Below are 27862 nucleotides of genomic sequence, written 5' to 3'. Positions count from 1 at the left end.
TAGTAGGAAACCAACTTTTATTAAAAAACACACGCGCACACACACACACGCACGCACACACAAATAATACAGGCGTTAGAGAGGGAAAAGAAAGGGGGTCCTACACAAATGAGAGTTGCATAATTTGTATCAGTCTCCAGTAAAGTATGGGTCTAATAAGTGTGAGTTAAAACAAGGGTCCGTTCAATAGAGTAAAATGTTTACAAAGCTGACATTACTGATGACTCCCCTTTCTCCACGCCAGAGCATCGTATCTGTTCTACACAATACATTTCCATCTAAACATTCTGTAAAATGTTACCCTCTTGAACGAGTCCCTGTCAGCTATTAGATCCAACTTATCAATCAAAGTTTCACATTCAGACGGTCTTGTTCAATCTATTGGAGAAAATCTGACTACAGCTTAGGCCTACAGTAGACTTAACATGCTTTGTTCAGGATCACATATGTTGTGCGAAGTTAACCAAATCTTTCTGCAATTTTATGAAACAACTTCAATCAATCAGTCAGAGCAAATTACTACAGAGAACTATGGAATTCATAAAAAAAAAAAAAAAAGTTCAGCAAGGGAGAGAGGGAGGGAGGGAGGGGGGTGTGGAGTGCTCCCACACACTGAACATTCAGTCACACAAGGAAACATTTGTTTTGATTTTTGTTTCATTTTTCTTCATCCAAGAGGAAAAGTTCAAGTATGATTAATCAAACTCAAAAGGTCACCTCAGGTCGGTGAGTGTCCAATGTTGTTAAGAAAATAGTCACAACTAAAAGCATTTTAGACAAAAACAAAGAAAAATCATTTGATGCATTGATCAGTTTGACAACAGAAAGTTAGTTACAATATCAACAGGCGAGAGGCGCAGATCAGGAGGAGATAAGACATAGTCTGATAACAGTCCTGCCAATACGGTCCACTCATACACAGCCAACCAGTGAAGTATGAGTATTAACACACTCTCTCTCTCTCAAACGCACACACATGCAAACACACACACACGCACGCAAGAGTACACACTCAATCAGACACAAAGTGTATGAAACCACTTTCACACACACAGCCAGTAAAGCAGAATTCCAGACAGCGAGCATCAGTTCTTCCTCAGAGTGATACGGTGCATCATGGGGAGAATCCACTCAGTGTGTCTGAGTCTGTCTGTCTCTGGCAAAGTTGGCATTCCTTCAATGCGGGTGCGGAGAACCAGAGGGAGCTGGGGGCAAGAGGAAGGAGACCAGAATGTGTGTGTGTATGTGTGTGTGTGTGTAAGGAGGGGGGGGCTGTAGAGGCCAGTAGTGTGTGTTCTTTGTTTCCACCCCTCTTGGATGCAGAGAGGAGGATCCCTCAGGGGGGTTGATTGGGAGGATGAATCCAAGGTAACAGAGCTGAGCACAGAGAGCTGTAGGGGCGCAGCCAAGTGTGTGTGGGAGAGGTGGGTGTGTGTGCGACGGTCCCTTTCAGGAGATGGTGGAGAACTCCTTGAGTAGGACATCCTGACTCAGCGTGTTCAGAGAAACATTCTTCCTCACATTCAGACTGATGGAACGCACCTGAGACAGAGAGAGAGAGTTAGAAAGAGTGGCACGCGCACACACACACACACACACACGTATTTCAATGCTACATACACATGTATAAGGACGCAGGGAGGGAATCTAAACAACCCTTTACCCTTTCTTGAAATGTCAGTCCTGTCGCTAATTATACACAATGCAGAGTCGTTGAGGTTTGAGGTTGCCGATTGAGATTGCCTCTAGATTCTGATATAACATCAGTTTAGTTCCCCCCCCCCCCCCCCCCCTAATGGATATGGTTAGGATTTGTGGGAGGATGAGCTGATGGTTTAGGGTCAGGGTTAACCCCAAATGTGTTTGTAGTGCACTGCGCTCTCACCAGGTCCTTGAAGAAGGCCGCCTCTTTCGGCTGCTCCGAGTATCTCTCAAACTGGTCCAGACCATCCTGCAGCTTCAGGGTGAGTGTGTCATAGTTGGACCGTACCACCTCCAACACCTGGGGGGAGAGGGAAAGAAAACATCAATAATAATAATAAAATTAAATTAAAAAAATTAAAAAAAACGTAAAAGTCAAGCATGTAGTTTGGCAAATTGCTGCCCTCGTTGGCCACAATGGAAGTTGTTAAAATGTCGATATGCAACATTTTCTAATACCGGCAAATATGTGCATATCCATGTAAATAGACGAAACGCACAAATGGTACCCAAAGGCCAGGGTGCAATCTCAACACCAGATTTGAGAAAGCTCTTTGTTTGGACCAAAACAGTGCTCTCCGCTCAACATTCTTTATCATGCGATCTAATTTCTTGATCGCTACCAATTTATCATTTCGCACTTTCAAAAGGTCAAATCTACATACAGGACCTTTTGCACTATTGTGGTGTGTGTGTGTGTGTATGTATGTGAGAGTGTGTGTGTGTGTGTGTGTCAGGGAGGGGGGAAGGCTCCCCTACAGGCTCCCACTCCAGCTAATTGTCATCCAGTTTGGTCATTTGTTGTTTTGCCTGTTTCTCCCCAACTCCACAGACCATTAGTTCCTACAACCCAATTTCTGTTGCAGTCGTTTAGCAGTGATCTGTCTGTCCCCAGAAGGATAATCCCAGAGCTGTACCGTGTTTGTCTTCTGTCAGCATCCTCTTTGACTGCTAGACCAGAGGCATAGAACTCGACAAGTGTGAGCCGCTTTATCAGGTTGTTTAAGGGCATGAGACACAGATATGTGTTGCCTTGAAATGTAAACAACGCTATAGAGACACCTAGCTTTGCTGCTCACATGTAGCATAGCATGGTAGTAGTAGGTACATTAGAGGTCTTCTCTGGTCCAACAATGTTCTTCTTTTGATATAGAGACCTCTAGTCAGACCCGTACCTGAACAGCCAGGGACCGTGGACATTCAGACCTTTTTTTTTTTTTGAATAACATGAGGTTGTTCTCTATGTTAACCTCATAGTTGTTTTTAAACCCAAACTTTTGAAGTAAAGAGCCAAAAGAAGAAAAAAATGCACTGTCCCATTACTTACCCTGTATAATGTGGGACATCTTGTCATTGAGGGAATCAGGACAAATAGCTCTCACCCCACTCTCTCTCTCACCCCCTCCCTCCCCTCGCATAAATTAGCTGTTGTGTCATTAACCAGAGCCCTGTGGCAATCCCGACCCGGACTGCTAGTTACAATATTTTACACAGTCAGACAGGCAAACGCGCAGACACACAACAATACTAATTAATTTAAAATAACTATTCATATAAGCTCAAACATCAGGCAAGTTCATCTTTTATAGCCATAAAATTGAACAACAGAAGTTGAAGTTGAATTTCTTCTCCTTTACTCTGACAGATCTACCAATGCGCTGGGAAAAGTACTGTTGTTTTTATTTCCAAGTCTGATGGCAGACTGCTGAAATATTTATCAAATCTCTTCTCTGTTACCCACCCCACGTTTCTCTCTATCACTCTTTATGTTTCCTACCCTTCTCTTGCTCCCTTTCTCCCTACCTCTGTACCTGCCGATACACCTCCAACTCTTACTCTCTCTCCCTACAACAAGAGCAAAACACTTTGAGAGTAATGGAAACATCTTTCTTTCTGTGTGTGTGTTCATGTTACACTCTTAGGGAGAAAAGGAACGAAGGAGGGGAGGAGGGGCAGGGAGGAGAGGGAGACAGCTTTGATCACACTAATTTAATGGGAAAATGGATGATGTGTGTTTGGCTCAGATAAGACAGGCTCATCCAAGGACAGCCGCTGTCTGCATCGCAAAGCACATATGAACAGTGTGTGTGTGTGTGTACATTTGTGCCTGTGCACACGAATGTGTAAGTACTGTCTCGTGTGTATTAATGGTTACATTTCTGCTTTTAAAATGTGCATAGTAAAGTGTGTGAAGACCTTTGAGTGTGTGTTTGAGTGAGTGTGAGTGTGCAGTGCCTTATCATGTCCATTTCAATTGTGTGTTCTGGCTGCCATCCATCTTCCAGTGTCATCTTAGGGTATGGAGGATGGGGGGGGGGGGGGGGGACAGAGAAGAGGGAAAAGAAGGATTTTACGACATGCCAAGAAATGGAGAAGAGGGAAAGAAGGATTTTACATCTCATTAACAAAGAGAGAGAGGGGACTGGTGCCAGGCAGGACAGATACAGACACAGGAACAGGAACTGATTATATAACATATATACACACACTCACTGAACACTTTATTAGGAACACCTGTACACCTTCTCATGGTGGGGGTGGTGTAATGGTGTGGGGAATGTTTTCTTGGCACACTTTGGGCCCGTCCAAACCACTAGTTACCCTCAAAAAGGATGGTCAGGTTACAGTTTGCTAAAAAGTATTTAAAAAGCCTGCAGAGGTCTGGTGGACAGATACGATTAATATTATCATGTACCAGAGTAATTGCAAGAGGAAAGTTTGGAGAAAAAGGGATCTGCAAGGATTTACAGCATACCACTTTAGTGAAACATCGTGGAGGGGGGGTTTGAGCATGTAAAGCTGGCACAAGAACTGTCTAACTTAATTCATGATGTTACTGCTGACAGCAGCAGCAGAATGTATTCTGAAGTGTACAGAAACGTCTTGTTTGCTCGAGTAGAACTAAATGCCTCAATTCATTGGATGGCGCTTCATCATACAGTAAGACAATGACCCCCATACTGCCATAGCAACTAGGGAGTGTTTCAGGGCCAAAAAGTGGAAAATTCTTGACTGGCCAAGTCAAGAACTTTCGGATTTAATCCAATTGAACATGCATTCAATTTCCTGATAAGATTTTAGACAAAAAGACCTCAAAACAAACAACTGAAGAGGGCTGCAGTACAGGCCTGGCAGAGCATCACCAGAGAAGATACCCAGCGTCTGGTGGGGTCAATGGATTGCAGACTTCGGGCAGTTATTGCATGCAAAGGATTGTCGACCAAATACTAAACATGAGTACTTTATTTGGACATTATATGATTTTTGATCCCTGAAATAGGGGGAGTTATCTTTAAAATCTATACTTCGACACCATATGAATTGTTTGATTTAAAATCAAAACTGTTGGAGTATCGTGCTAAAATAAAACAAAATGCTTCCTCTTTCCAATACTTAAGGAGGGCACTGTAGAGAGAGAGAGAGAGAGGGTGTAAAAGAGGGAGAATGTAGAGAGCGAGCAAGAAAGAAAGAGGAAGGTGCATTGCTTGGAGGGGAACGAAGAAAGAGAAAAAGAGGTGTGAGAGAGAGGGAGGGAGGGAGAGAGGGAGGAGAGACAGTAGCAGCTGTGAGAAGAGGTGACCATCTGCAGACTGGCCCGACTGCTTCTCCACCTGGCTCAATCAGGCACACTGTCAAAGGCTAATGAACACACCTGTGCACACAAACCTATGCTTCCCTTTGCCAAAACACACACACGCTCCACTATGCAAATGAACATGCACCTGTGTATGTGTGTGTGTATACGCACGCACCCATTTCCTAAATCAGATGGGCATATCACAGGTCATTAAATTCCCCATTAACAGCGGGGATATCTAACGTCAGAGCACTGGAAATTATAACTGTGTCGAGCCATTGATTGGACCCTCGCTTCTCCCTTTTGTCTTTGTTTGGAATACATCGGCAAGATAAGAGCAGAGAGGTAATTGTGGAGTATAACGACGGAATCCATCACTTCTTATCAACTCATAAATAAGACGCTAAACCTTTTCCTTTTCTTTATTTTCCCTCCCTTTTCTACTGTTGTTAAAAGCTGGTGGCAGAAGAAGTGTGGTGACATCAATTGTACTCTTTCACGAAAAGAGGAATGTCGCTCACGCTGTTATGTAATCAATAATCGAGACGTGACGCACACAAACTTTCCTCTTTTCTTCTAAATTCTCTTTTTGTCCTGCTCCTGATGTGCATAAAAGCTCTCTTTCCATTCTTCATACTCTTTCACCCATCACTCCCTCTCTCTCCCGTCCTCCTTTACGACATCTATGACATCATGTTGGGCCACAGGGTTGTTGTGGCATCAAAGTCAAAGTCAAAGTCTGTTTATTTGCCATGCCCCCCCCCCCCCGAGACAACACACACGCACTGCACACCCCCCCTCCGAGACAACACACGTGCACACCCCCCCAGGGAGAACAGAGCGCTGGGCTCTGGGCACAGGGTCAGCCAAGTCAGCGCCCCTGGAGCAATTCGGGGTTAAGTGCCTTGCTCAAGGGCACAACGGCAGTGGTAGGGACCTGGATATGCTGCCAGCAACCCTCCAGTCACCAACTCACATCCAGATCCCTCCTGGAGCGGGGATCGAACCAGCAACCTTCCGATTGCTGGCCGGCCTCTTTAACCTCCAGGCTACCTGCCGCCCCTTGTGGCGGATGACTGACATCCGCCACTAATGAGAGGGCATATGAAGTGCTAGGACAGGGCTATTGTGACATCACAAGGGGCCATTGAGACATTGTTCCAAGTGGGTCATGGTGTTGTCATAGTAAGAGGGCTATTGTGACATCATAATTGGTTCCCTGTGACCTAACAAGAGGACAATCTTTAGAGGGCCCTGGTGACATCATAACTTGACTGCTATGGTGGCTTCAAAAGAAGCATGTGATGACTAAATATGAGGCTATCGTGACAGCCCTGGGCAACGACAGTCAACGCAGCTGTACAGTCAACTGCTTTAGTATTTTATCTAATCAAAAGCTTGTTGCCAAGTAAGACACGTCTAATATTGTGAAGGACAAGTCGGGAAGGTTAAAAAGACAACTTTCATGTGATAAAGTGGGTCAAATGGAACTGAAAGTGGAGCGGAGAAGAGACAGGAACGAAGCTCATCACTGCTTGATGCCGCTGGCAGGAGAGCTAGCGATCCCTTGTGGCAACTGAACTGAACTGTGATCAAGCATGGTTCTTGCTGAAAATAAAAAAGAATGAAAGCGAGAGACACCTGTTTTATGAGGATGTCAACCAGATGGAGAACAAGCCATTCAATGAAGAAGAATTATAATAATAAAAAAAAGTTTGCTGCAGCTGAATTGGAAGAAAAAAAAAGAATAGGCTACCAGCTAGCTGATATTTTTTGCATGACTGTCAGCTTCGATGGACAGACTTCAAACTTTCATGGGGGGGGGGGGGTTGGTTAAACGGTTCAACGGTTAAATGGTTTAATGGTTAAACTGACTTGAGTGAAAGTAGTTAACATACTGAATCAGCTATAGGCATCGTGTGTTATAGCTATCAGACAACCATCAGTACAGTCGATGATGTGGCACGCAACCATTGGTTGATGGATGCGGCACGACTGCAATGTATTTGGCCAGGAAAGTGCTCACAGGAAACCGGGACTGTGGTGACATGAAGTGAGTCACATGATAATGAGAGCTAATGTCACATCATGAGAGGGCCTTTGTGACATCAGCCACCTTCCAGTGCAGTCGATGACGTGGCACGCAACCATTGGTGGATGGATGCGGTACGACTGCAATGTAGTTGGAACACACTAATAATAAGAGGATTATTGCGACATCAAGAGGCCCACTATGACATAACAAAAGAACTGTAGTGACATAAAACATAGGAAGCATGTTGAGTGTCTTTTGAAGGATGTTGCAGGGTTTTTAGACATTTATTACCATTTTAGTTTTGATAAGTGTTTTGTGGGTTGGCCTTATGTACTGCCAGCTGAATATACATTTTGCAAAGAATTTGAGACACTCCTTTAATAATAAAGACCTTATACGACACCCAGGAGGGAGTTACCTATTACAGCCAAAGACTTGTTTTTTGAAAATTATTTGCCAAACGTCAGTAATAGTGGAGGAAAAGAATAACCGAAGGCACACAATTGTAATAGTAAAAACAATGTTTGCCTATGGCTTTTTGGTTTTAACACCTGTTTAATACCACAACAACAAAAAGATGTTATGTTTACCTGGTCCTCAGACAGCTGGGAGATGTGGTTCACGGCAGCATAGGATTCAATCTTGGGGTTGAAATGGTTGATGATGGCCCTGCAACAACACACACAGGCTTACAGGTGCCAAGTGGCAAGTATCCATCCATCCACCCTCTCACTTTCATTTGACCTCTGATCTTTCTCTCTCTCCAACTCTCTCTCTCTCTCTCTCTCTCTCTCTCTCACCCTCTCTCTCTCTCTCTCTCACCTGACATTGACCAGGGAGTGTGTGACTTTACTGGCAGGCTCCTTCCACTGTCCTGTGTTGGTGGACACTCGAAGCACTGTGGAGAAGAGACGCGAGGAGAGAGTAAGAAGGTGGTGTGAAGGTTGGGGCGTCTGGGGGGTAGAGAGAGAAAGGCTGAGGGAGGGGGGGGGGAGCTGCGGTAACAAGAGAGCTCTGTCCGTAAACAACCTTTTCCCCCTTAAACACGTGTGTATATATTTGAAAGGATTGAACAGGTATAATAAGCGAGACGGTGGTAGCTCCACCAAATTGCTTATGCCAATCCCAGCCTTCCAGATTCTGACTTCCAGATTCTGATGTGGGTTTTCAGTGAGGGATCAAGTGGAGTGTGACAAGAACCGTCAAACAAATTAACATAGTGATTTAGACGACAGACGCTTAGAATGAGTACACTGCTTCAGACTGGATGATAGATCAAAAGGGGTTCAAGCTCTATAGAAGAGCTGATGGAATATTCAGTTGTGAGGTTCAGACCACTCCTCTGTACTCAGAGCATGGAACATCACAATGCTGCTTTGCTGCTGTATTCCCACTTGCTCTGCTGCCTGATACACAAGCAAAGGATTTCTGAAACACAGAAGTGGAAGTACTGTCCTTCCATTCCTTCCAGAGCCTTACCCATGCAGTAGAGGTTGTCAAAGACCTGGTGCATGCGGACAATTTCATAGTAGAGCTCATCATAACTGTTGGAGGTGGGAAGGAACGTGTCACCGTAGGTAATGAACATGTTGAACAGGTTCACCACCTGGATGGGGGAGAAAAACACACACGTCAATTTCAAACACACACACAAACACACACGTGTGTTTACAGATGTAGCGCACTTCATTCGTGCCTCTGCAGAGCATGGCAGTGAATTGAGGCAAGCTAAAACTGACCTCGCACACACACTCTGGTGTCGGAGAAAAAGCGTGACATACGAACGGACAGAGACCGAATCACAGTCCTATTTTATTATTGTTGTGATATCAAATGGCAATACCATAACACCCGATTTTGTTACCCTGAAAAATTTACATTCAGATAAACTAGACATGGAGGCTTGTATTAGTTTGTGTTTCTCTGTCGCTCTGAATGTTTTTCATCATGGTCACACTAAGCCATTACCCTCTCGTAGGTGATTAGTCAGGACTACTGACATTCAAATGCAACGAGAGGTGTGTGCACGCACTGCTTGACACTTGAACATCTAGTGAATAAAATCGTATCACTGTCCAGCACCCAACATACACCAGCTTCATCAAGAAAGAAACATACAAGTGATTGTTCTCCAACTTTTCTTTTAGCATAGGGTGACAAAGCCAGGGTAAACGGTCAAGACATGTAGATCAAAGTCTCGGAGGAGACCAGTCTTATTCCTTTATGTTCTCTTTGTCTTTTCAATCAAAAACATGCAATTCAGTATGCCATTTTCTTTTGATGGCATTAAGGAAAACAGGCCCAAAATACCATAGATGATAATAATAATAATAATAATAATAATAATAATAATAATAATAAATCAAATGTATATAGGCTAGGGGTTGATTTGGAATTAGGCTTGTCTCACCAGTAGGACCAGGTGGAAGAGAGTGTCTAAGGGTAGAGGTTAGGGGAAGTGTCTAAGGGTAGAGGTTAGGGGAAGTGTCTAAGGGTAGAGGTTAGGGGAAGTGTCTAAGGGTAGAGGCTAGGGGAAGTGTCTAAGGGTAGAGGCTAGGGGAAGTGTCTAAGGGTAGAGGTTAGGGGAAGTGTCTAAGGGTAGAGGTTAGGGGAAGTGTCTAAGGGTAGAGGCTAGGGGAAGTGTCTAAGGGTAGAGGCTAGGGGAAGTGTCTAAGGGTAGAGGTTAGGGGAAGTGTCTAAGGGTAGAGGCTAGGGGAAGTGTCTAAGGGTAGAGGCTAGGGGAAGTGTCTAAGGGTAGAGGTTAGGGGAAGTGTCTAAGGGTAGAGGTTAGGGGAAGTGTCTAAGGGTAGAGGCTAGGGGAAGTGTCTAAGGGTAGAGGCTAGGGGAAGTGTCTAAGGGTAGAGGCTAGGGGAAGTGTCTAAGGGTAGAGGCTAGGGGAAGTGTCTAAGGGTAGAGGTTAGGGGAAGTGTCTAAGGGTAGAGGTTAGGGGAAGTGTCTAAGGGTAGAGGTTAGGGGAAGTGTCTAAGGGTAGAGGTTAGGGGAAGTGTCTAAGGGTAGAGGTTAGGGGAAGTGTCTAAGGGTAGAGGTTAGGGGAAGTGTCTAAGGGTAGAGGTTAGGGGAAGTGTCTAAGGGTAGAGGTTAGGGGAAGTGTCTAAGGGTAGAGGTTAGGGGAAGTGTCTAAGGGTAGAGGTTAGGGGAAGTGTCTAAGGGTAGAGGCTAGGGGAAGTGTATAGGGGCTGATTTGGAATCAGGCCCATGTCTCACCAGTAGGGCCAGGTGGAAGATGTTGTGCTTGGCCAACAGAATAGTCTCATTGGATAGCAGGAACTTCAGCAGGTTGATCAGAGCTGGGGGAGCAAACACATCCATTTCATTTACACTCAATCATAAGTGGGGGACAGCACCCCAAATATCAACACATTTCTACACAATGTGTGTGTGATTGACTGATGGAGAGAGAGAGAGAGAGAGAGTGCGCATGCACGTGTGAGCACCATTTAGACTGCTACTCACATCCATTAACATCTACTTATTCAACAGAGAACACAGGTTTGTATCCAGAGAAACAGTTCCAATCTGTTACAGTGGGTGACTTCAACAAGCCGAGCTGGGACTTCCATTACAAAGCAGGACACAAACAAATCCATTCATTTTATTTTGTTCTCTTTTCCTTCTTTTTTTTTTTCCTGTTCACACCATTCTTATTGCATTGCGTTATGTCAAAGTGAGAGGTATTGAGGGAATTCAGGCGCTGAAATATTAGCTCGATTAGGTATTATCCTTTTATTGAGAGACACAGATCTTTAGGGAGGACATTAAGGTTTGTATTGATATCTGTTGACCTGAGTAGATAGCATTACCTAGCCTAGCCTGTCTTAGGGAGCTCATTGTCAAACCCTAATAGTCGTTTTTGTTTCCAAATGAATACTTTGGCCCTGTCCAAAAACAACTACTTCTACTCCGATGGCACTTGTGCAGATGCAATGTCTTGACAGACAGCGCGACCACGGCCACACTGATCTGTCCATTAACTTGAAAATAATGATAAGAAGGCAAAAAAAAAAAGTAACCCGGCTAAAATACGCGCAGTCAAAAACATGACCATGGTTCCAAAGGGACAAACAAACTTGAGTTTCAGCCTCAAACCGGTCGTAACTATTTAACAAAACAATATAACCATAACTAATGCCGACGTTTCTCTCCAGCAAATTTCTTAATTACATGATTGTGTGACGAGCTGAAGTTGAAGGGGCAGTATTTATTACGTTACGTAATGAGGAGTTGAGTTTGCGCAGAGTAGATAGGCTAGGCTAGCTCATGCTTTCTTAAGCGGCCATCATCTAACCCTATGGTCGCTAACCTAGGTTAGAGTCTAGCATGCAACACTCCCTGTTCTTAAACATATCTTTTTTCTTTTTTTTTTTTTATTATATATTTTTTTGGGCATTTCTGCTTTATTGGGATAGACACAGTAGAGATTGACAGGAAGGATGGGAGAGAGAGGAGGGATGACATTCTTAAACATATCTAACTCTACACTTAGATGAATCTGTCTGCTCTCCTATCTCTATCATATGAATGATATAGCTTTTCAATTGAGTTTTTCCCTTTTCACAAAGACAAAATCACTTTATAGCTGTTACTCTAAGAGTGTTGAACATCATGACTATATTCATGATGCGTTATTAAGGCATTATTCATAGAGCTATAGGGAGTTCAGAGGAGCATACACACATGCGCGCGTGCGCACGCACACACACACACACGTCATTTTAATGTTTTTGCAGCTTAGGGCTAAAACAAACAGATGTTTGAAGGTGGGAAGAGAGACAATGTAGGACAGATCGTTCTCAATATTCATGTGTTGGTCGATGCTTGTTCCTGACAATCAGTCAGAGAGTGTGTGTGTGTGTGTGTGTGTGATGTAGTCAGTCCTACCTGACCAGAGTTCCCTCCAGGTATAGTGTAACCTGATTCTACATTTCTTCTGGTAACAGATAAGCTTGTGGATCACCTGCACACAGCGCCTGGGTGGATAAACACACACACACACACACACCCCAGTATCAGCATTATCATCAGTGTCATCATCATCCCTTTATGGAACTAATGCCAACCTCGAAAGCAGAATTGACCCCAACATGTCTAGCAACAGTTCAATCAGAAGTAAGAAGATGTGGTGTGTGTGCTTACATGTACAGATCCATGGGGAACTCCTTCATCATGTGAGTGACAATGAACTCTACCATCAGGTCTAGAGGGAGGGGGGGGGAGAGAGAGAGGGCACGCATTTATCATACAATAAACATAGAGAAGGTATCTAAATATACACGATTGAGGCTAAACCATGTTGGAAATCTAGAACAAGGAGCTTCAAGGGTTCCACGCACCTAGAACAGCACACACCAGAGGTCGGGAGGGCATGTTTCTGTCCGCTGCCTTTTTCCTGTGTCTCATAGGCTGGAATATACACAAAACAGAGAGTGAGTGAGTGCACACACACACACACACGCAAGCGCACACACGCGCGCACACACACACACACACACGCGCACACACACACACACACTTGGGGCTGTTACCATTCTGTGCAGGTTGACTCTGAAATTCATGTTGTCATCGTGGAGAAAGGCATCAGCATACTGGTCCTGTCAATTACAAACATATAGAGTCAAAGGAGAGAGAGAGAGAAAGAGACAACTGAAGGAGGAGAGAGAGGGAGAGAGAGAGAGAGAGAGAGAGAAAGAGACAACTGAAGGAGGAGAGAGAGAGAGAGAGAGAGAGAAAGAGAGAGAGAAAGAGAGAGAGAAAGAGACAACTAAAGGAGGAGAGAGAGAGAGAGACAGGCAGACAGGCACAGTCATGCCAGACAGTCAACACTAACAGAATGAGAGACAGAGAGGGACAGCCAGACAGTGTCAGAGTAGACTTACCTCTGCTATACAGGTGAGGATGATGAGACACAGTCTGGCACTATTGAGTCTGTGTTCATCTGAAACAGAGGGAGAAAACAGCTCAGAAAATTGCAAAAGACAAACATGGTTTCGCAAACTGAGAGATAGAGAGAGGCGAAAAGTGGACAAGAAGGAAATGACTTTTCTGTCAAGGACACACTTTAGTTTCAATTTGCTGGAGCAAATAGTGCTAAGCAGAGCAAAAAACACAACAAAACATGCAAAAAAACCAACTCAGAATAATCTACAGCACGATTTGTATCATGCCTCGTCTTTATCAATGTATTTGAGAAAACAGTGATTATTCTCAGTTTTAGTAAAGAGTCAGAAAATTCATTGCGCATCATGCAAATGTAAGTTACAGTATTTGAAACTCCCGTTGGATTATGTCTCATCACGTCCATTGGAAATATTACGGTTAAGATGGCCAACTTTGGTCACTTTTTTGCACATGCAAATCGGAGCACCTAATGTGCTAGAGGTTTGTGATTGGACAAAAGTAATTTCCAATGGAAAGTTCTGCCAGACTGCTTTTCCTGTGCTGCATGAGTTCGACAAGAGGGACCAAGAAAGACAGTGAGAGAGTTCGACTCAGAAAGAGCGACAAGGGGTTTCTTACCTTTGGTATCCTGCATGACTATAGAAGAGTATTTGAGGAAGGTGATGAGCAAGTTACTGGTCTGGAGGTTAGGGTCCAGAGGCAGCTCTGGATGGTTCATCACTGCAACACAGGATAGACCACGTCAATTCAACCTGATAAGCATTACTGGAACAATACTGGAATGAAAGCTAGGGGGAGAGAGAGACAACTTAACTTCAATTCAATGTAATAACAGTATTACTGGAACCAAGGTTGGGGGTCAGTTGAGATCACAATTCAATGACTGCAAATAGGGCATTTATTTGAAGTTTTTCCTTTTTGAATTGTAAATTCAACTCACTTCCTGAATGGACCCTAACCGTGGTCCTCGGTGATGTTCTTCGTCAGCTTTTGAAGCATCACCATGCCAGCGACAGCAACTTAAAACTTTTTAGCCTCGCTTTTACACAGAGTGCTTTTAAATCTTTTTAACATTTTATTTGTTATATCTTATTAATTTTGTTTTACCTTGCATTAGTCTCTACAGTCCTCAGATCTGTGTGTGTGTGGTCAGAGGTTAATATTTTATACAGCAAATGGCTTTCAGGTTTTAGCACTCCTGAGTGAGCGAGCGAGACTTGCATGTTCTAACAGTTACAGCGCACGCAAGCACAAAATGAACCGTGCTCCGATTCGGCGAGCGTGTACTGCTGCAGCGACAACATAGGGTGGTGTCACAGAATTTAGGTTAGGCCTAGGCTCTAGACCACAGGTGTCAAACTCATTCCATGGAGGGCCGAGTGTCGGCAGGTTTTTGGTTTTTCCTTTCAATTAAGACCTTGTCAACCAGGTGAGGGGAGTTCCATACTAATTAGTGACCTTAATTCATCAATCAAGTAGATGGGAAGAGCAAAAACCTGTAGACACTCGGCCCTCCGTGGAATGAGTTTGACACCTGTGCAGGACCAACACAGCGTGGTGTCACAGCATTTACTAGACCTGGGGGGCTGGGGTATTCATGTCACAGGTTTAAAATCACACCATCATATTGGCCTAAGGAGATGTTGTCCAGAAGTGACACATCAGACCTATTGGTAGATGGAAATAAACCAGAGTGACACAATCTACTGAACCTGAAACTAACACTAATATGCAATTATGAAGAAATACATGGGCAGTATATAAATGTCATGTGTAAAGGCATAAAATTATCACATGCAGTATCTTACTTGTGCAATATTTATACGATCTATAAAATATTTCATAAGGGGAGAGGGTGTGTGCGTGTGTGTTGTGGAGGTTATCAAAAATGGATGTTGAAAAACACTGAGGAGCAACTTCAAGAAGGGTAGCACAAGATGCAGAAGCTTTTCAAAAGTTTCCCTCCTATTTCCCAACCTTTTAGAGGACAGGGGGCTAAGGGAGGGAGGGAGGGAGGGAGGGAGGGAGGGAGGAAGTGATTGAGTGTGTGTGTGTGTGTGTGTGTGTGTGTGTGTGTGTGTGTGTGTGTGTGTGTGTGTCTTTCCAATACCTTATGTTTGAGGTTAGGATCTGAAGACTGCTCTAAAAAGCTGCCCATAGGGGGAGATTTGACCAATAGGAGAACTCACTGTCTAGAGAGGGCGGGGTTGTTCCCAGTGGTGTAGTGGGTGTGGTCGGGACAGGGGTGGTGGGCATGGTTGGGATGTCACACTCTGGGTGACTCTGTGGATTGACAGAAGACAAATTCAAGTTCAAAGGTACAGGTATTACGTGAAATATCTTGTTTAACTGGGGTATATAAAATAAAGAGAGACAGTATAGTACAGTAATTCTCCTGCTGACACAGAAGCATAATCATTCTGGGACAAAAAGCTATAGGGAGGCACAGTGGTTTCGTCAAAATGTACAAGACAAAATGTTCAAGCCGAAAATCCAGATTAATTTTTCCAATAGCTAATATAAGTGTTGTGTTGTGGTGTACATATCCTTGTACTTTTTTTTTCTCTCAGATTAACTGTCTCTTAATTATTTTGTCAAAACTAACTAACTTAAAGGCTAATCAAACGCTAACTAATGAGACAAGATAACGTATACAAAAAACCTGTAAGCCTATATGTTACACAACACGTATATTAGCTGTTTGAACTAAACAGCTTGATGGAAAAAAATTATGGGGATTTAAGTAAGTTCAACGAACTACATTATGATGGCCTGCTTCACATCCACACGTTCAGCCCTCAATCTCAGCTCACTGACTGATAGAACAACCCAGATCAGCCTCCACTCCCTCTACCAACATCAACTACAGCAGATGTGGTAGCAGGGGTCGAGAAGAGACATCTGCTAACACAACCAACAAACACAATCTCATACAGGGAAACATGCCACTCACACAAACTTAGGCCTGTCAAAGCAAGAACTGAATGCTATTCCCTACATCCACTACATGAACACCAACTGATATATTTATTGTTTGTTGTTTTAGCCTTTAAATCTATGTATTTATTAGGCAATTCAAGTCAAAAGTAGGGCTAGGTATCGTTGGAAATGTGTAGATTCCGGTACTGGTTCCGGTTCTTGAATTCGATACCAGTTCCTAAACAGTTATTTTTTCCCCATCATTTAGGTCTATGCTTATTACTTTTCAAATATAAAAAGTCAGCGCCAGCCAGTGTAGTTCACAACACCAAACAGCTGATATGTTAGCTAGTTGAACTGCAAAATATGAAATCTGTAGTATTCATTTTTGAAAAATCGGTACCTTGTATACAAAGCTAAAACAATTTAGTTGTCTTGCCTGCAATAACTCTATGGAAATCAGTTTCTAGTATTTGATCAATGATATAACCCCCGAAATGGACTTGCCGTGTCGGACTGCCCACAACAGTTATCTTGCTGTGTTTCTGCATGCCAGACAATCTGGAGAGGCAGCCACCAGAGACAAAAAGGCAAAAATCTAGTCCACTCCCCTAGAACACCCCTGGCAGTAACAACATGTTTATATGCAAACCGAGTGTCGGGTAGGACACCATTTTAGAAAGGGCTTTTTCCGGACCAAAACAGTGTTCATAAATTAAATATTACGGGGGTGCACGTATCAAATTCCTACAATTGATGAAAATTGATTGCATGGCCACTTCTTCTTCATCAAAAGAAACGAAAGTTGAAACAACATTTTTGGACGCGTTCCGGTTCTACTTGGCATCGACATGATTCAGACAGATCCACTAAGGAACCGAAACTTTGGTACCCAAAGGGTACCCAGCCCTAGTCAAAAGACCTCTGCCAGTCCTTTTGCTCACAAAATCTTAAAAATAAATCCACCTCTTTCTCCTCTCCTGCTTTTCCAAGCAGCGTCCAACCCTCGCACCTACCCATTCTCTTGTTACATCCAACACTATCCGACATCAGAGATGCCTGCCTGACAGAAAACCCAAACGCAAAATGCAAGTGCCAACCTTTCACACAGAAGAGTAGGACGTACAATTCAACAACTCAAAAGAACAAGAGTGTTGCATATCTAAAAGAGAAAAGGGAAACGTCTTACCTGAGCCAGGATGGTGATGAAATTTCGGTTAAGATGCACAGCTTCATAAAGCGCCAGAAGAATCGCCTCGTTGGTCCTTGGGGGAGGGGGGTCAGAGAGAGATCAAAGGTCATCGTCAGCCAATAAGAGTATGACTAATGGTTGACTAATGACTAATGGTTGGATTTGTGAGGTCAGTATTCATCACAGGAGGTCTGACCAAATAGTAACTCCACTGGCCAGTTTAACTGTCTGTAAACCAATGGGAGATGTGTGCGATGAGCCTGCTGCTGTTATCGGATCTGAGCAGACTACAGTACAATGAGCCGGTCTCTCGTTCAAAAGGCGAGACGACGTGCAGCAGTTTGTGTGTCTGTCATCATCATGATCATGACCATCTCCGCTAGCTCCTTCGCAGTTTGAGGAGAAATAGTGACAAGCCCTCACTTATATCGGTTCTGACCAACTTGCGCGGCCCTATCATTTTTAGAGCATTTACATCGCATGGCCGATCACAAGTATCATCGAGAACAACAAGTACGATACGAGTACAACAAAATCGCCGTCCACCTCGAAGTTGTCCCTTAACACTGACCTACGATCAGTTTTTCACCCCCCCCCCCCCCAACAAAAGATAACAGTCTGGTGGAAGGTTAGCTGATCCTAGATCTGTGCCTCCCGCCTACTTCAACCTTGAGCGTGTGTACTTACTGCACTGACAGCTTCTCATCAGCATCTGCAATGAACATACTGCCCACCTGTGGACAAAAGAGAAATGACATGCGGTTGGTAAGAAAAAAACGGAACTGCCAGTGGTATATAGACATGGCTGTAAGTTATCAAAGATTTAAATAACAGATCAGCCAAAGTTCTGTTCCTCGTTATCTCTGGGTGAGTAAGTACAGGCTAGTGCCAATGAGGTTTGGAACTGAACTGAACCAACGATTACTCCCTGTAAACTGGCAGCTAAGCTAAGCAGACCAACATTAATGGCGCAAGTTGAAAACGTGCGTGGAACATTCAGTTACCTTTTATTTTACAGCCCTGTTTCAGCTGGTATTTAATTATTTACTGGAAGATACTTTCCGGTACTTACTTACCTCAATAAATTCAACACAGTTGTAACTACCTGGTACTAAATGACACAGAGGTGGTTGAGTCAGTGAATCTAAAAGAAATTGAGTGTAATTAATGTAATTAAACCTGGTACTTTCTAAGTAAATGCATTATTATTACAGGGTGTTAAAATAAAGGGCTACCAGAAATCATTATGATAGGAGGGCCCTGATGTTTTAGGGGGTACCAAGCACCTCCAGCTGTGCCTGTAATTTCATAGCTGCAGTCAGCTGATACAACCCTGCAGTCAGCTGATACAACCCTGCTGTATCAGATATAGTTTCTTACCATGCTGGTGAGGGTCGAGAAGAACCCTCCCTGGTTCTCTTCCTCTTTGTCTTTATACTGCCTAGATAGAGGAGGAGAGGTGGAAGAAAGGAGAGAAAAACAAGGAGAGTGAGAGAAAGAAATTAGGAACAATCATGGGAGAAAGCGCCTTTTGAGTTCATCGCAATCTCAAAATTGTACATACACTTCCACACTCTAAATCTGAGAACTTGTAGACTGTCATCCATCACATCATGTTTCTTCCTAAGCAAACCGGCAAAACCTACCTCCTCAAAGATAGATATACACTCAAAAGCAAGCTGTCAAAGATATAAAACTGCAGAAAAAAAAAGTCCCCATTTGCAGAGCAAAAATAGAACTGGAACAAAACCTCAGACAGGGTCTCAAGTTGATCTAACAATTATAAGAACACATGACAGTTAGACATTTTAGGTTGCCTTGAGATCTTACCTGTTATATTCTGTCAGAGCTTGGCCGACAACCAAACCCATACCCTGGAAAAGAATTTAAACATTTTTCAAGATAGGAAGTTGTTCAGAATAACTGCAAACCAATATACAGTCTTAGGGGTCTTTCACCCAATCGTGCTGACCCATACCGTACTCTTTTCAGTGAGTACAGAGCTCTACAGTGCGAGTGTTTTGTTTAAATTGTGCCTATAATTGTGACAGTGTGAGCTGAACACATAATTGAGGAGCACTTTACACTTGGAAACTAAATGCTTGCTTGCGTAGCTATTTTGATTGCTCTTAAACCTGTTGAAAATTAAGTGGTAAATGAAGCCGTTTAACGTGTTTAAAACATGTTACTGGTTTGGTTTTGACTCGTTGCACACTTAATCTATGGGGCTTGTGGACGAATCCAGACGAGCGATTTGCTCTGATGTCACCGCCAGTGTGTGAGCACATTCATGCGCTGAGATACAGGCAGAGGAATGTGGTGATACTGGTGAATACAATGTTATGAAAACATACGCGTCTTTTATGTCAGATTTTTTATTGCATTTGGAAGATTGTTATACGATAAGCTTGTGAACACAATTCAGGGGTCAATTGAGTGCAGTCATCTTGTTTCGCAAGTTTCTCAGATAGCTGGTTGACGAGGGAGGGACAATGGGTCAGCATACCTGTAATGTGAACAAGTGAATGTTTGCCAAAAATAGGACTCTTGTGGTTTGCGTCTAATTTATTAATATCAATTACTTAAGAAAAGGGAAAATGTATGGGCATTAAAGCATAGCCTGGGGTCTCAATGGGAAAGGTCAGGACAAGGTTCTATCTTTATTGAACACAAACACTAAAACATCTTAATTGTACAGTAGTTTAAACAACCTATCACGATCAATCGGCACAAAGGGTGGTACGCCTGGCAGAAAAGACCATGGGAGCTCCAACCCCCCTCTCCATGTCCTGTACACCAGGAGGTGTAGGACCAGAGCCTACAGGATTATGAAGGACCCTCACCACCCGAAAAACGGACTGTTCCAGCCGCTGCGGTCAGGCAAACACCTCCGCTGTTATGCAGCAAGAACAGAGAGGCTAAGGCTGAGTTTCTTCCCCCACGCCATCAGAATCATCAACGATGACCCCCACCAGTGCCCCCCTCAAGTCACTCACTGACATCATAACACATATGCACACACATAATCATCCATCTGCTGTTTATATTGCTTACTGCTTATACTGTTCATATGTTTATACTGTATAATTTTTAGTACTTCTATTTTTATTTTATTCTATTTTAAAACTTATTGTATTGTTGCACTACTCTGTGGCACTGTCACTTTTGCATTTCACTGCATACTTGTATGCACGTGACAAATAAAGAATCTTGAATCAAGTGTGTTTGTATTAGGCTGAAACAAAAGGCCCTCTGGGACTGGAGTTGCCTACCCCTAGGTTAGGGTATATGCTCGGAACGCAAATAAAAACAATACAAATCCACCATTATGTGTGCTCCTAAATGTGAATGTGTGGTCCTCGATTTTTAGTAACATTTTGAGCATAGAGTCCTGACTTAGCACCAGCTATGAAACAGAGCCAGTTCAGCCCACTTTTAGAGAGCCAAGCAAGAAAAAAAACTGTACAGTTCGGGTCGGCCTGATAGTGAGAAAAACACGTTTTAAAATAACAAATAAAAGTAAATTATTGAACAAATAGGCACTCACGTCAAGGGTTGGCTCATCGTCCACAATCGACAACTTCACAATATATGGATTCACAGACTGTCAATCAAAGTTAAAGAAAGACAGAGTTACAATGCATGGCTATAACACAGTAATCAACGACAATAGTCCTCTCTCAATAGTTTAAAATGTCCTCCACTTCTGGTCTCCTTGACAGGATCACCAGGTGAATAAAGATAATGGGAAAGATTCAAAGTCAGGAGGACACTTTAGACTATTAGGATGCACTTGGAATGTCCTCTAGTTTCTCTCTCTCTCTCTCACACACACCTCATATTTCCTGTAGTTGACCAGGAGAGCTAGGAGAACCACAGCATCATAACCATGCTGCCCTCTACTGGATACATCTGACAGGATCTGTAGGAGAGACAGATAGCAATAGCCTTAACACATCACCTTCAATAAGAATCCATTTCAATTAAATGCGCACACACACGCACGCGCGCACACGTACACACACCTGTAGAATGGCCTCAAAAATGCTGTTGATCATGACATACTCCAGAATTGTGTTTTGACTGATGTTGTCCGTTACCTGCAACACATTTATTGATTAGTTCCCTTGATACAAAGTATTTTATACATTCCCATATATTGTCTAAATGAGAGAATGAGAGAGAGAGAGTGGTCTCACCGTCACCAGACACAATAGCAGCTTCAGACACAGGCTCTTCAGACTTTCTGAGCCGTCACCACAGAGCAGACTATCCAAACTCTCCATTAGATCCTGGAAGAGAGATGCACATACATTACATACAGCCCTTCCTCAATTGTTCCTCCGTCTTCATGTCCTCCATGACCTTCCTTTGGCTCTATACTCCAAATTTTGAGATCAAACAATTATTATGACATTAACTTAGAGATTCTCAGCTTTAATTTGAGGGTATTAGTACACATTGGTTTCACCATTTAGAAATGACAACACTTTTTATACACTCACCGGCCACTTTATTAGGTACACCTGTTTAACTGCTTGTTAATGCAAATATCTAATGGTGTGGGGGATATCTTCTTGGCACACTTTGGGCCCCTTAGTACCAATTGAGCATTGTTTAAACGCCACAGCCTACCTGAGTATTGTTGCTGACCATGTCCATCCCTTTATGACCACAGTGTACCCATCTTCTGATGGCTACTTCCAGCAGGATAACACGCCATGTCACAAAGCTCACATCATCTCAAACTGGTTTCTTGAACATGACAATGAGTTCACTGTACTCCAATGGCCTCCACAGTCACCAGATCTCAATCCAATAGAGCACCTTTGGGATGTGGTGGAATGGGAGATTCGCTTCATGGATGTGCAGCTGACATGTCAATATGGACCAAAATTTCTGAGGAATGTTTCCAGCTCCTTGATTCTTGCCTTTGCATTTGCCATTGGAGTCTGCTATTGGTGTCTGTCAACATGAGGACCAAAGGGCTGTCAATGAATGTCAAGGAAGCCATTATTAGGCTGAAAAATCAGAAACATCACCAAAACCTTAGGCTTGCCAAAATCAACACTGTGGAACATTATTAAAAGGAAAAAAAAGCACTGGTGAGCTCAGCAATCGCAAGTGGGCTAGTAAGCCAAAGAAGACTTCCACAGTGGAAAAATGCTCACCATAATTAAGTAAAACCCCAAAACAACTGTTCCACAGATCAGGAACACTCTCCAGGATGTAGGAGTGAATATGTCAGAGACTACCATATGCAGAAGACTTCACCAGGGGAACTACAGACGCTTCACTGCAAGGAGCAAACCACTAGTTATCCTCAAAAAGAATAGTCAGGTTACAGTTTGCTAAAAAGCCTGCAGAGGTCTGGAAAAGGGTATTTTAGGCAGATAAGATTAATCTTATCATTTACCGAAGTGATTGCAAGAGGAAAGTTTGGAGAAAAAAGGATCTGTCCAAGATTTACTTCACACCACCTCATCTGTGAAACAAGGTGCTAGGTGTTAGGTTTGGGCATGTATAGCTGCAACAAGAACTTGCTACGTTGTCTTAACTCATAACTGCTGACAGCAGCAGCAGAATGTATTCTGATGTGTACAGAAACATCTTGTTAGCTCAAGTATAAGCAAATGCCACCAAATTCATTGGATGGAGCTTCATAATACAGTAAGACAATGACCCAACACATAGCCATAGCAACTAGGGAGTTTTTCAGGGCCAAAAAGTGGAAAGGTCTTGACTGGCCAAGCCAATCTTCAGATTTAAATCCAACTGAACATGTATTTAATTTCCTGATGATAAGACTTTATGTAAAAAGACCTCAAAACAAACAACAATTGAAGATGGCTGGAGTATAGGCCTGGCAGAGCATCACCAGAGAAGATACCCAGCGTCTGGTGGGGTCAATGGATCGCAGACTTCAGGCAGTTATTGCATGCAAAGATTGTCGACCAAATACTGAACAAATAGAGGGACTATGCATAAAAAAGTGTTGTAATTTCTGAATGGTGAAACCAATATGTACACAAATACCATACACACACACATACCTTCATCCTGAGTTCAGCCTTGTCAAAGCCCATCAACATGTTGATGATATCAAAGCCAGAGGCTGATTTGTTCTTCTGATGGACTCCCCGGAACAACGCACACAGGGTCTGAGAAGAGAGGAGAAGAGGAGAAAGTGTGAATGTAGGGGGGGGGGGGAGAGAATTGAGAGAATATTAGAGAACAAATAAAGTGTGAATAAGGGACAGACAGAACTGTCCAAAGTCCTCCCAGATCATTGCAGAAGAGGGAACGGAAACAAGGAAAGGAATGCTTTTATTTTTATTTTTTTTATTTAAAGGAGAGTAGCATTCTACAAAGTTCCATGTCGCTACTTTAGGTATTTAGATGCAGCCTTTCATCATCTCGTTTTGTCCATTGAAGGCCATTCATTCCATAAGAATATCTAAAACATACCCCAAAAACTCAAATCAAGGATATATTAGCACAATGTTGCTTCTGAGTACTTTTAGTGTTGTTATGGAAATATAGCGATTCTGACAGAAATGAAGAACATCAAAATAGACCATCAAAGCTTGTCAGAACTGCCTGGGGAATTCTAGTGCTGGACAACTATAAGATGTAAATACAGTGGAACATGGCTTTAATATTGAGGGGTAGGTCCAAGGGATGGCCAGCGGTAGTGTGGAGTCGTGGCGGGCCCTCACCTGCAGGGCGTTAACCACCTTGATCTGGTGCTCCTCCCTAAGGGCCTGCACGCAGTGGTGGAACAGGCTGTTGATGTTGTCCTGGATCCTCATCACCTCGTCCCCATCCAGAGACTCCAGCTTGGCCTCCAGGTACTCCAAGTTCACCTAGGGGGTGGTTGAGTAGGTCACATGAGAATGAGGAGACATGCGCAAAGAGGAAAAACAAGCTCTCTTAGGCACATTTTCGCCTGCAACTACCAATCGGAGTCCAGAAAGTCCCACTAGCTACGCTGGATCGGCGAATGTAGAGGTGTGTAACTAAAGGAAAGACATCGGCATGTTTTAATCAAAGTCAAAATTCTGCTGGATTGCGCAACATTTCTACATGATTTCTGCAAATTGAGTACAGCACACTCCTGCACATCTGCTTTAAGTTTGCATCTATACCACTCCAATACAGTAGATGACACTATACGCAAATCAGGCTTAGCTACATAGGCCCTACACCTCTAATGTAAACAAAAGAGCTGCGAAGTGTGACATCAATGCCATTTGTTTAAATTGCTTTCAGCTCAAGGAGAACACTTTCAATAGCTTATAAGTGTTGTGTAACATATAGATTTCTCAGTTTCCTTTTCCGATTAACTTCCATTTGATTAGTCTTTAAGTTAGCCAACTGTAGTCTCTATATGAGCTTCCTCATTATTCATTTCTTACTGAGAGACCAAAACATTTAAAAACTTTTACCAGAACAAAACACTAGTTTCAACTTGAACTGTTAGCAAGTTCACACACAAATGTTTTTCTGAAATTAAGTCAGTGTCTTAACGAACCCAGTGAACTTCTACTGGGATGCGAACATGCTCCGGGTTTCAGAGACATTTTGATACAATGTGCCTTGCTATAAAAGCTCTGGCTCTCTCACCTTCATGAGGAACAGCTCATCCCAGAAACGAGAGTTGTTCTTGGCCGGGTCCTCTTTCTGTGGGGAGAAGTGAAAATCCATAACACCACTTCAATGTCTGTCAGTGTAGGGTCTGTCCCTGTCTCTCTGCGAGTGTAGACTTGGAATCACCCAATACGGATTTAAAAGGGATGAAGTGGTTAATCCATGTGAGGAAGTGAGCAAGCGCATACTTCAGGAGAAGGGTGAAGATATGGGACACAGCCATCCTTTCTCAATTGTTAAAAACTTGATTCCTTGCATCCTTTCCTTTGTCCTCCATTCACCCCCTCAAAACACATTGGAGGAGAAGATCTAGGTTCCTGCCCTTAGATACTCTCATCCAATTATTTTTTGAGAAGGAGGCGAGTGGAGGACGGAGGAATCGAGTTGATAACAATTGAGAAAGGGCCATCATTTCACCATCCCATGTCCTCCCACTTCTTCTCTATTGTTATTACTTTCCCTCTCCCTCTCTTTCTCTCGTTATTCCTCCCCTTCTCTCTCCCAACCCTATTTGGATGCTCTATATCCCCACCCGTCTATCCCACCTCCCAAAGTTTACACTACTGCGAAAAATAATGCTCCTTTCCTCTTTTTCTTTCTCTTACCGCAAAGACCTGGTCATACATCAGCACCACCTTCTCCTTCAGGGGCTTCTTAGAGGAGGAGGTTCTCCTTAGCAGCCCAGCCTTCTTCTCCACCTGAGACATGTCTGGGTCTGAGGATGGACGGACACACACACCTACAGTAAACATATAGAACATATGCACAGTGGCTTGTAAACACAAACAAACACAAGTATTGGTGTCCTGTTTTCATTCCAGGACACACTAGCTGTGCTCTCAATTTAGGAGGTGCACGTGATGCTGGCTAGGACAGGAATGTTGTGTCCAGCCAGTTAATAGAATGATATCACCGCTAGTAGCTAGCTACTGACACTGGCCAACTGTCACTAGTAACCAACCTATTTCCAATAAAGCTAGTCATTTCTGACTACGATTATGACGTGAATTAAACATAACATAAGGCAGAAAAAAATCAGGTGGTAGAACAATTATTGATAACATTTTTAACCAGCTAGCTGTAAACAATGTAGGCTAGTTTTCCTTCACTGCATCGATAAAATTGATAGAACCAAGAATACTTGCTAGAAACGCTACGATCCTATCATCACAATCACATTCTTATCAGTATATCATGGCAAACCTCTTTGCGCAATAAAGGGTATTTCATGTTGACCTGACTGAAAAGCATTGCAATGCATTTTAGCTAGATAACTTTGCAAGCTAAGCATTGGCCATCTAATTATACCTAGATTCGCATGGTACTGAGAGACTGAATTCAAGCCTTGGAGGGAGCTATCTTATTGACATCATCTACATTAATTAGGAACAGTGCACACGACACAATGATATTCAATGCATAGCTAATTGTGTACACATTCCTGTGGTTGAGGCTGGCTGACTGAATAGCTACAGCTAATGCTAATAACAAGACTACGCTAGGAATAGCATTTACTTAGCTAGCAAACGAGTGGGGAACTGCAAAGGCATCTGTTCAACTTTGTCATGTTTGGCTAGGTATGTTGACTAACTATTTAACGGTATTGTAAAATAAATGTTTCTAAAAGAAGGTTAACTAGCCAAATCTATAAACTGTTATAGTCTGGCTAGTTAAGCTAGCTTGCTATATTGTTGCAAGCTTTAGTAGACGCTACATTCTTCATGGGCGTGAGCTACCCTTTTTACTTTCTAGCTAGCTAACATACGATTTCTTTAACGTTTAAGAAGTATTAAGTAAGATACCTATAGGTGTTCCATATAGGATATGGTAAACCTTTTCTTACCTCAAATTGTTATTTTCTTGAACTCATGCCGTTCAGAGAAATGTGGCTAACGTTACAACCAATGTAGCTTCTTAGTGCTGCTACCTAGCTACCTAGATCACTTTCCAGGGTGTGCGGATCTGCATGGAGATTAGGCAACATGGTCCTAGTGCAGTACATATTCCGCCACATACACACACACACACTGTTGTAAAACAACATATTTGGAATGATTGTATGCTGCTGAGCCTACGTAAAAAATATACTACAAGAGATATTTATTTATTTATTTTTAAAATAGGTAAATACTAGTGCAATTTGTCAGATGACCTGGGTGGCTGTTCCAGAAAAAAAACTCTTATCGCATTGAGAATGTTGTACTACTTCTGATGTAGGGAGTTTTAAGGAGGATCTTGTGGAGTAACTGAACTTGTTCGTTGAACTGAAACATGTTGTGAAAGCTGATAGGTAGAAGATTGTTTCTGTGTTCTCTGAGCTCCAATAGTGGAACTCCGCCCACCTACATCTGGTCAATGTAAATGCATGTAAATGTAAATGCATGTAAATGTAAATGACGATTTCTTCAAAATAAAAGCGCTCACGTTAAACTTGTTTTAGCGTTTAAAAATACTCAATATGGATAAAGGAACCACATATGATGTGTAACTATACATGGGAATAAACATTTAATCCTCTTAATGTATTATTTGTGTTTTTAAGGGTTTGTAATTCTGTAATTCAATTTACCCTTGCTGCACTGGTGGACAGTTCACAAAATGTTTTCCAAGGCTAAACATAATTTTTACTACCACTGTACTTGACAACACTTCTAGAATATGGGTCAGACGAGTTTGAGTCTAAAGCGATGTCTTAGTAAATGTTGTTTATTTACTCCGCTCATGCACTTCAAAGTGCCCTATCTGCACTGCGTAAGACACATAATGGACTGTATACAAAATATTTTCCAAGGCTAAACATGATTTTTACTACCACTGAACTCAACAACACTTATCAACTGAGTTTCAACCATGAGGGGTGTAATACGATTTA

General features: G+C 42.8%; 1 protein-coding gene across 2 annotated transcripts; it reads right to left on the bottom strand.

Annotated features, from left to right (window-relative positions):
• On the bottom strand, window positions 1-26913 carry armh3 (armadillo like helical domain containing 3). Of its 2 annotated transcripts, none has more exons than XM_083697173.1 (26): window positions 26834-26913; window positions 25596-25705; window positions 24967-25023; window positions 24060-24206; window positions 23394-23501; window positions 21540-21632; window positions 21366-21440; window positions 21176-21262; window positions 20888-20944; window positions 19171-19214; window positions 18721-18781; window positions 18028-18074; window positions 17338-17413; window positions 15419-15512; window positions 13848-13949; window positions 13208-13266; window positions 12857-12922; window positions 12665-12734; window positions 12468-12528; window positions 12213-12301; window positions 10539-10621; window positions 8793-8919; window positions 8136-8211; window positions 7904-7982; window positions 1886-2002; window positions 1-1542 (listed from the first exon to the last, which is right to left on the bottom strand). In XM_083697173.1, the coding sequence occupies exons 2-26, from the start codon at window positions 25695-25697 to the stop codon at window positions 1450-1452; spliced, it is 2070 nt and encodes a 689-aa protein (XP_083553299.1). In that variant the 5' UTR covers window positions 25698-25705; window positions 26834-26913; the 3' UTR covers window positions 1-1449. The 2 variants fall into 2 exon arrangements, with proteins under 2 accessions (XP_083553299.1, XP_083553300.1); XM_083697174.1 differs by having other exon boundaries at window positions 25596-25729; window positions 26834-26894.
• Between the last annotated feature and the right edge of the window lie 949 nt (window positions 26914-27862).

This window comes from Argentina silus, assembly GCF_951799395.1.
Source record: "Argentina silus genome assembly, chromosome: Y".
Taxonomy (NCBI): domain Eukaryota; kingdom Metazoa; phylum Chordata; class Actinopteri; order Argentiniformes; family Argentinidae; genus Argentina; species Argentina silus.
Note: the sequence above shows the minus strand (reverse complement) of the source record. Positions and strands in the feature narration are given on the sequence as shown.

Excerpts from the sequence above, each read along its gene's own strand:
- armh3 (XM_083697173.1), bottom strand. The coding sequence starts at position 25,697 with ATGTCTCAGGTGGAGAAGAAGGCTGGGCTGCTAAGGAGAACCTCCTCC. Across the intron at positions 21,263-21,365 it reads TTTTTGAGGCCATTCTACAG|ATCCTGTCAGATGTATCCAG; the intron begins GTGTGTGTACGT and ends TCTCTCCTACAG. Across the intron at positions 8,920-10,538 it reads TCTTCCACCTGGCCCTACTG|GTGGTGAACCTGTTCAACAT; the intron begins GTGAGACATGGG and ends TCCCCCATCCAG.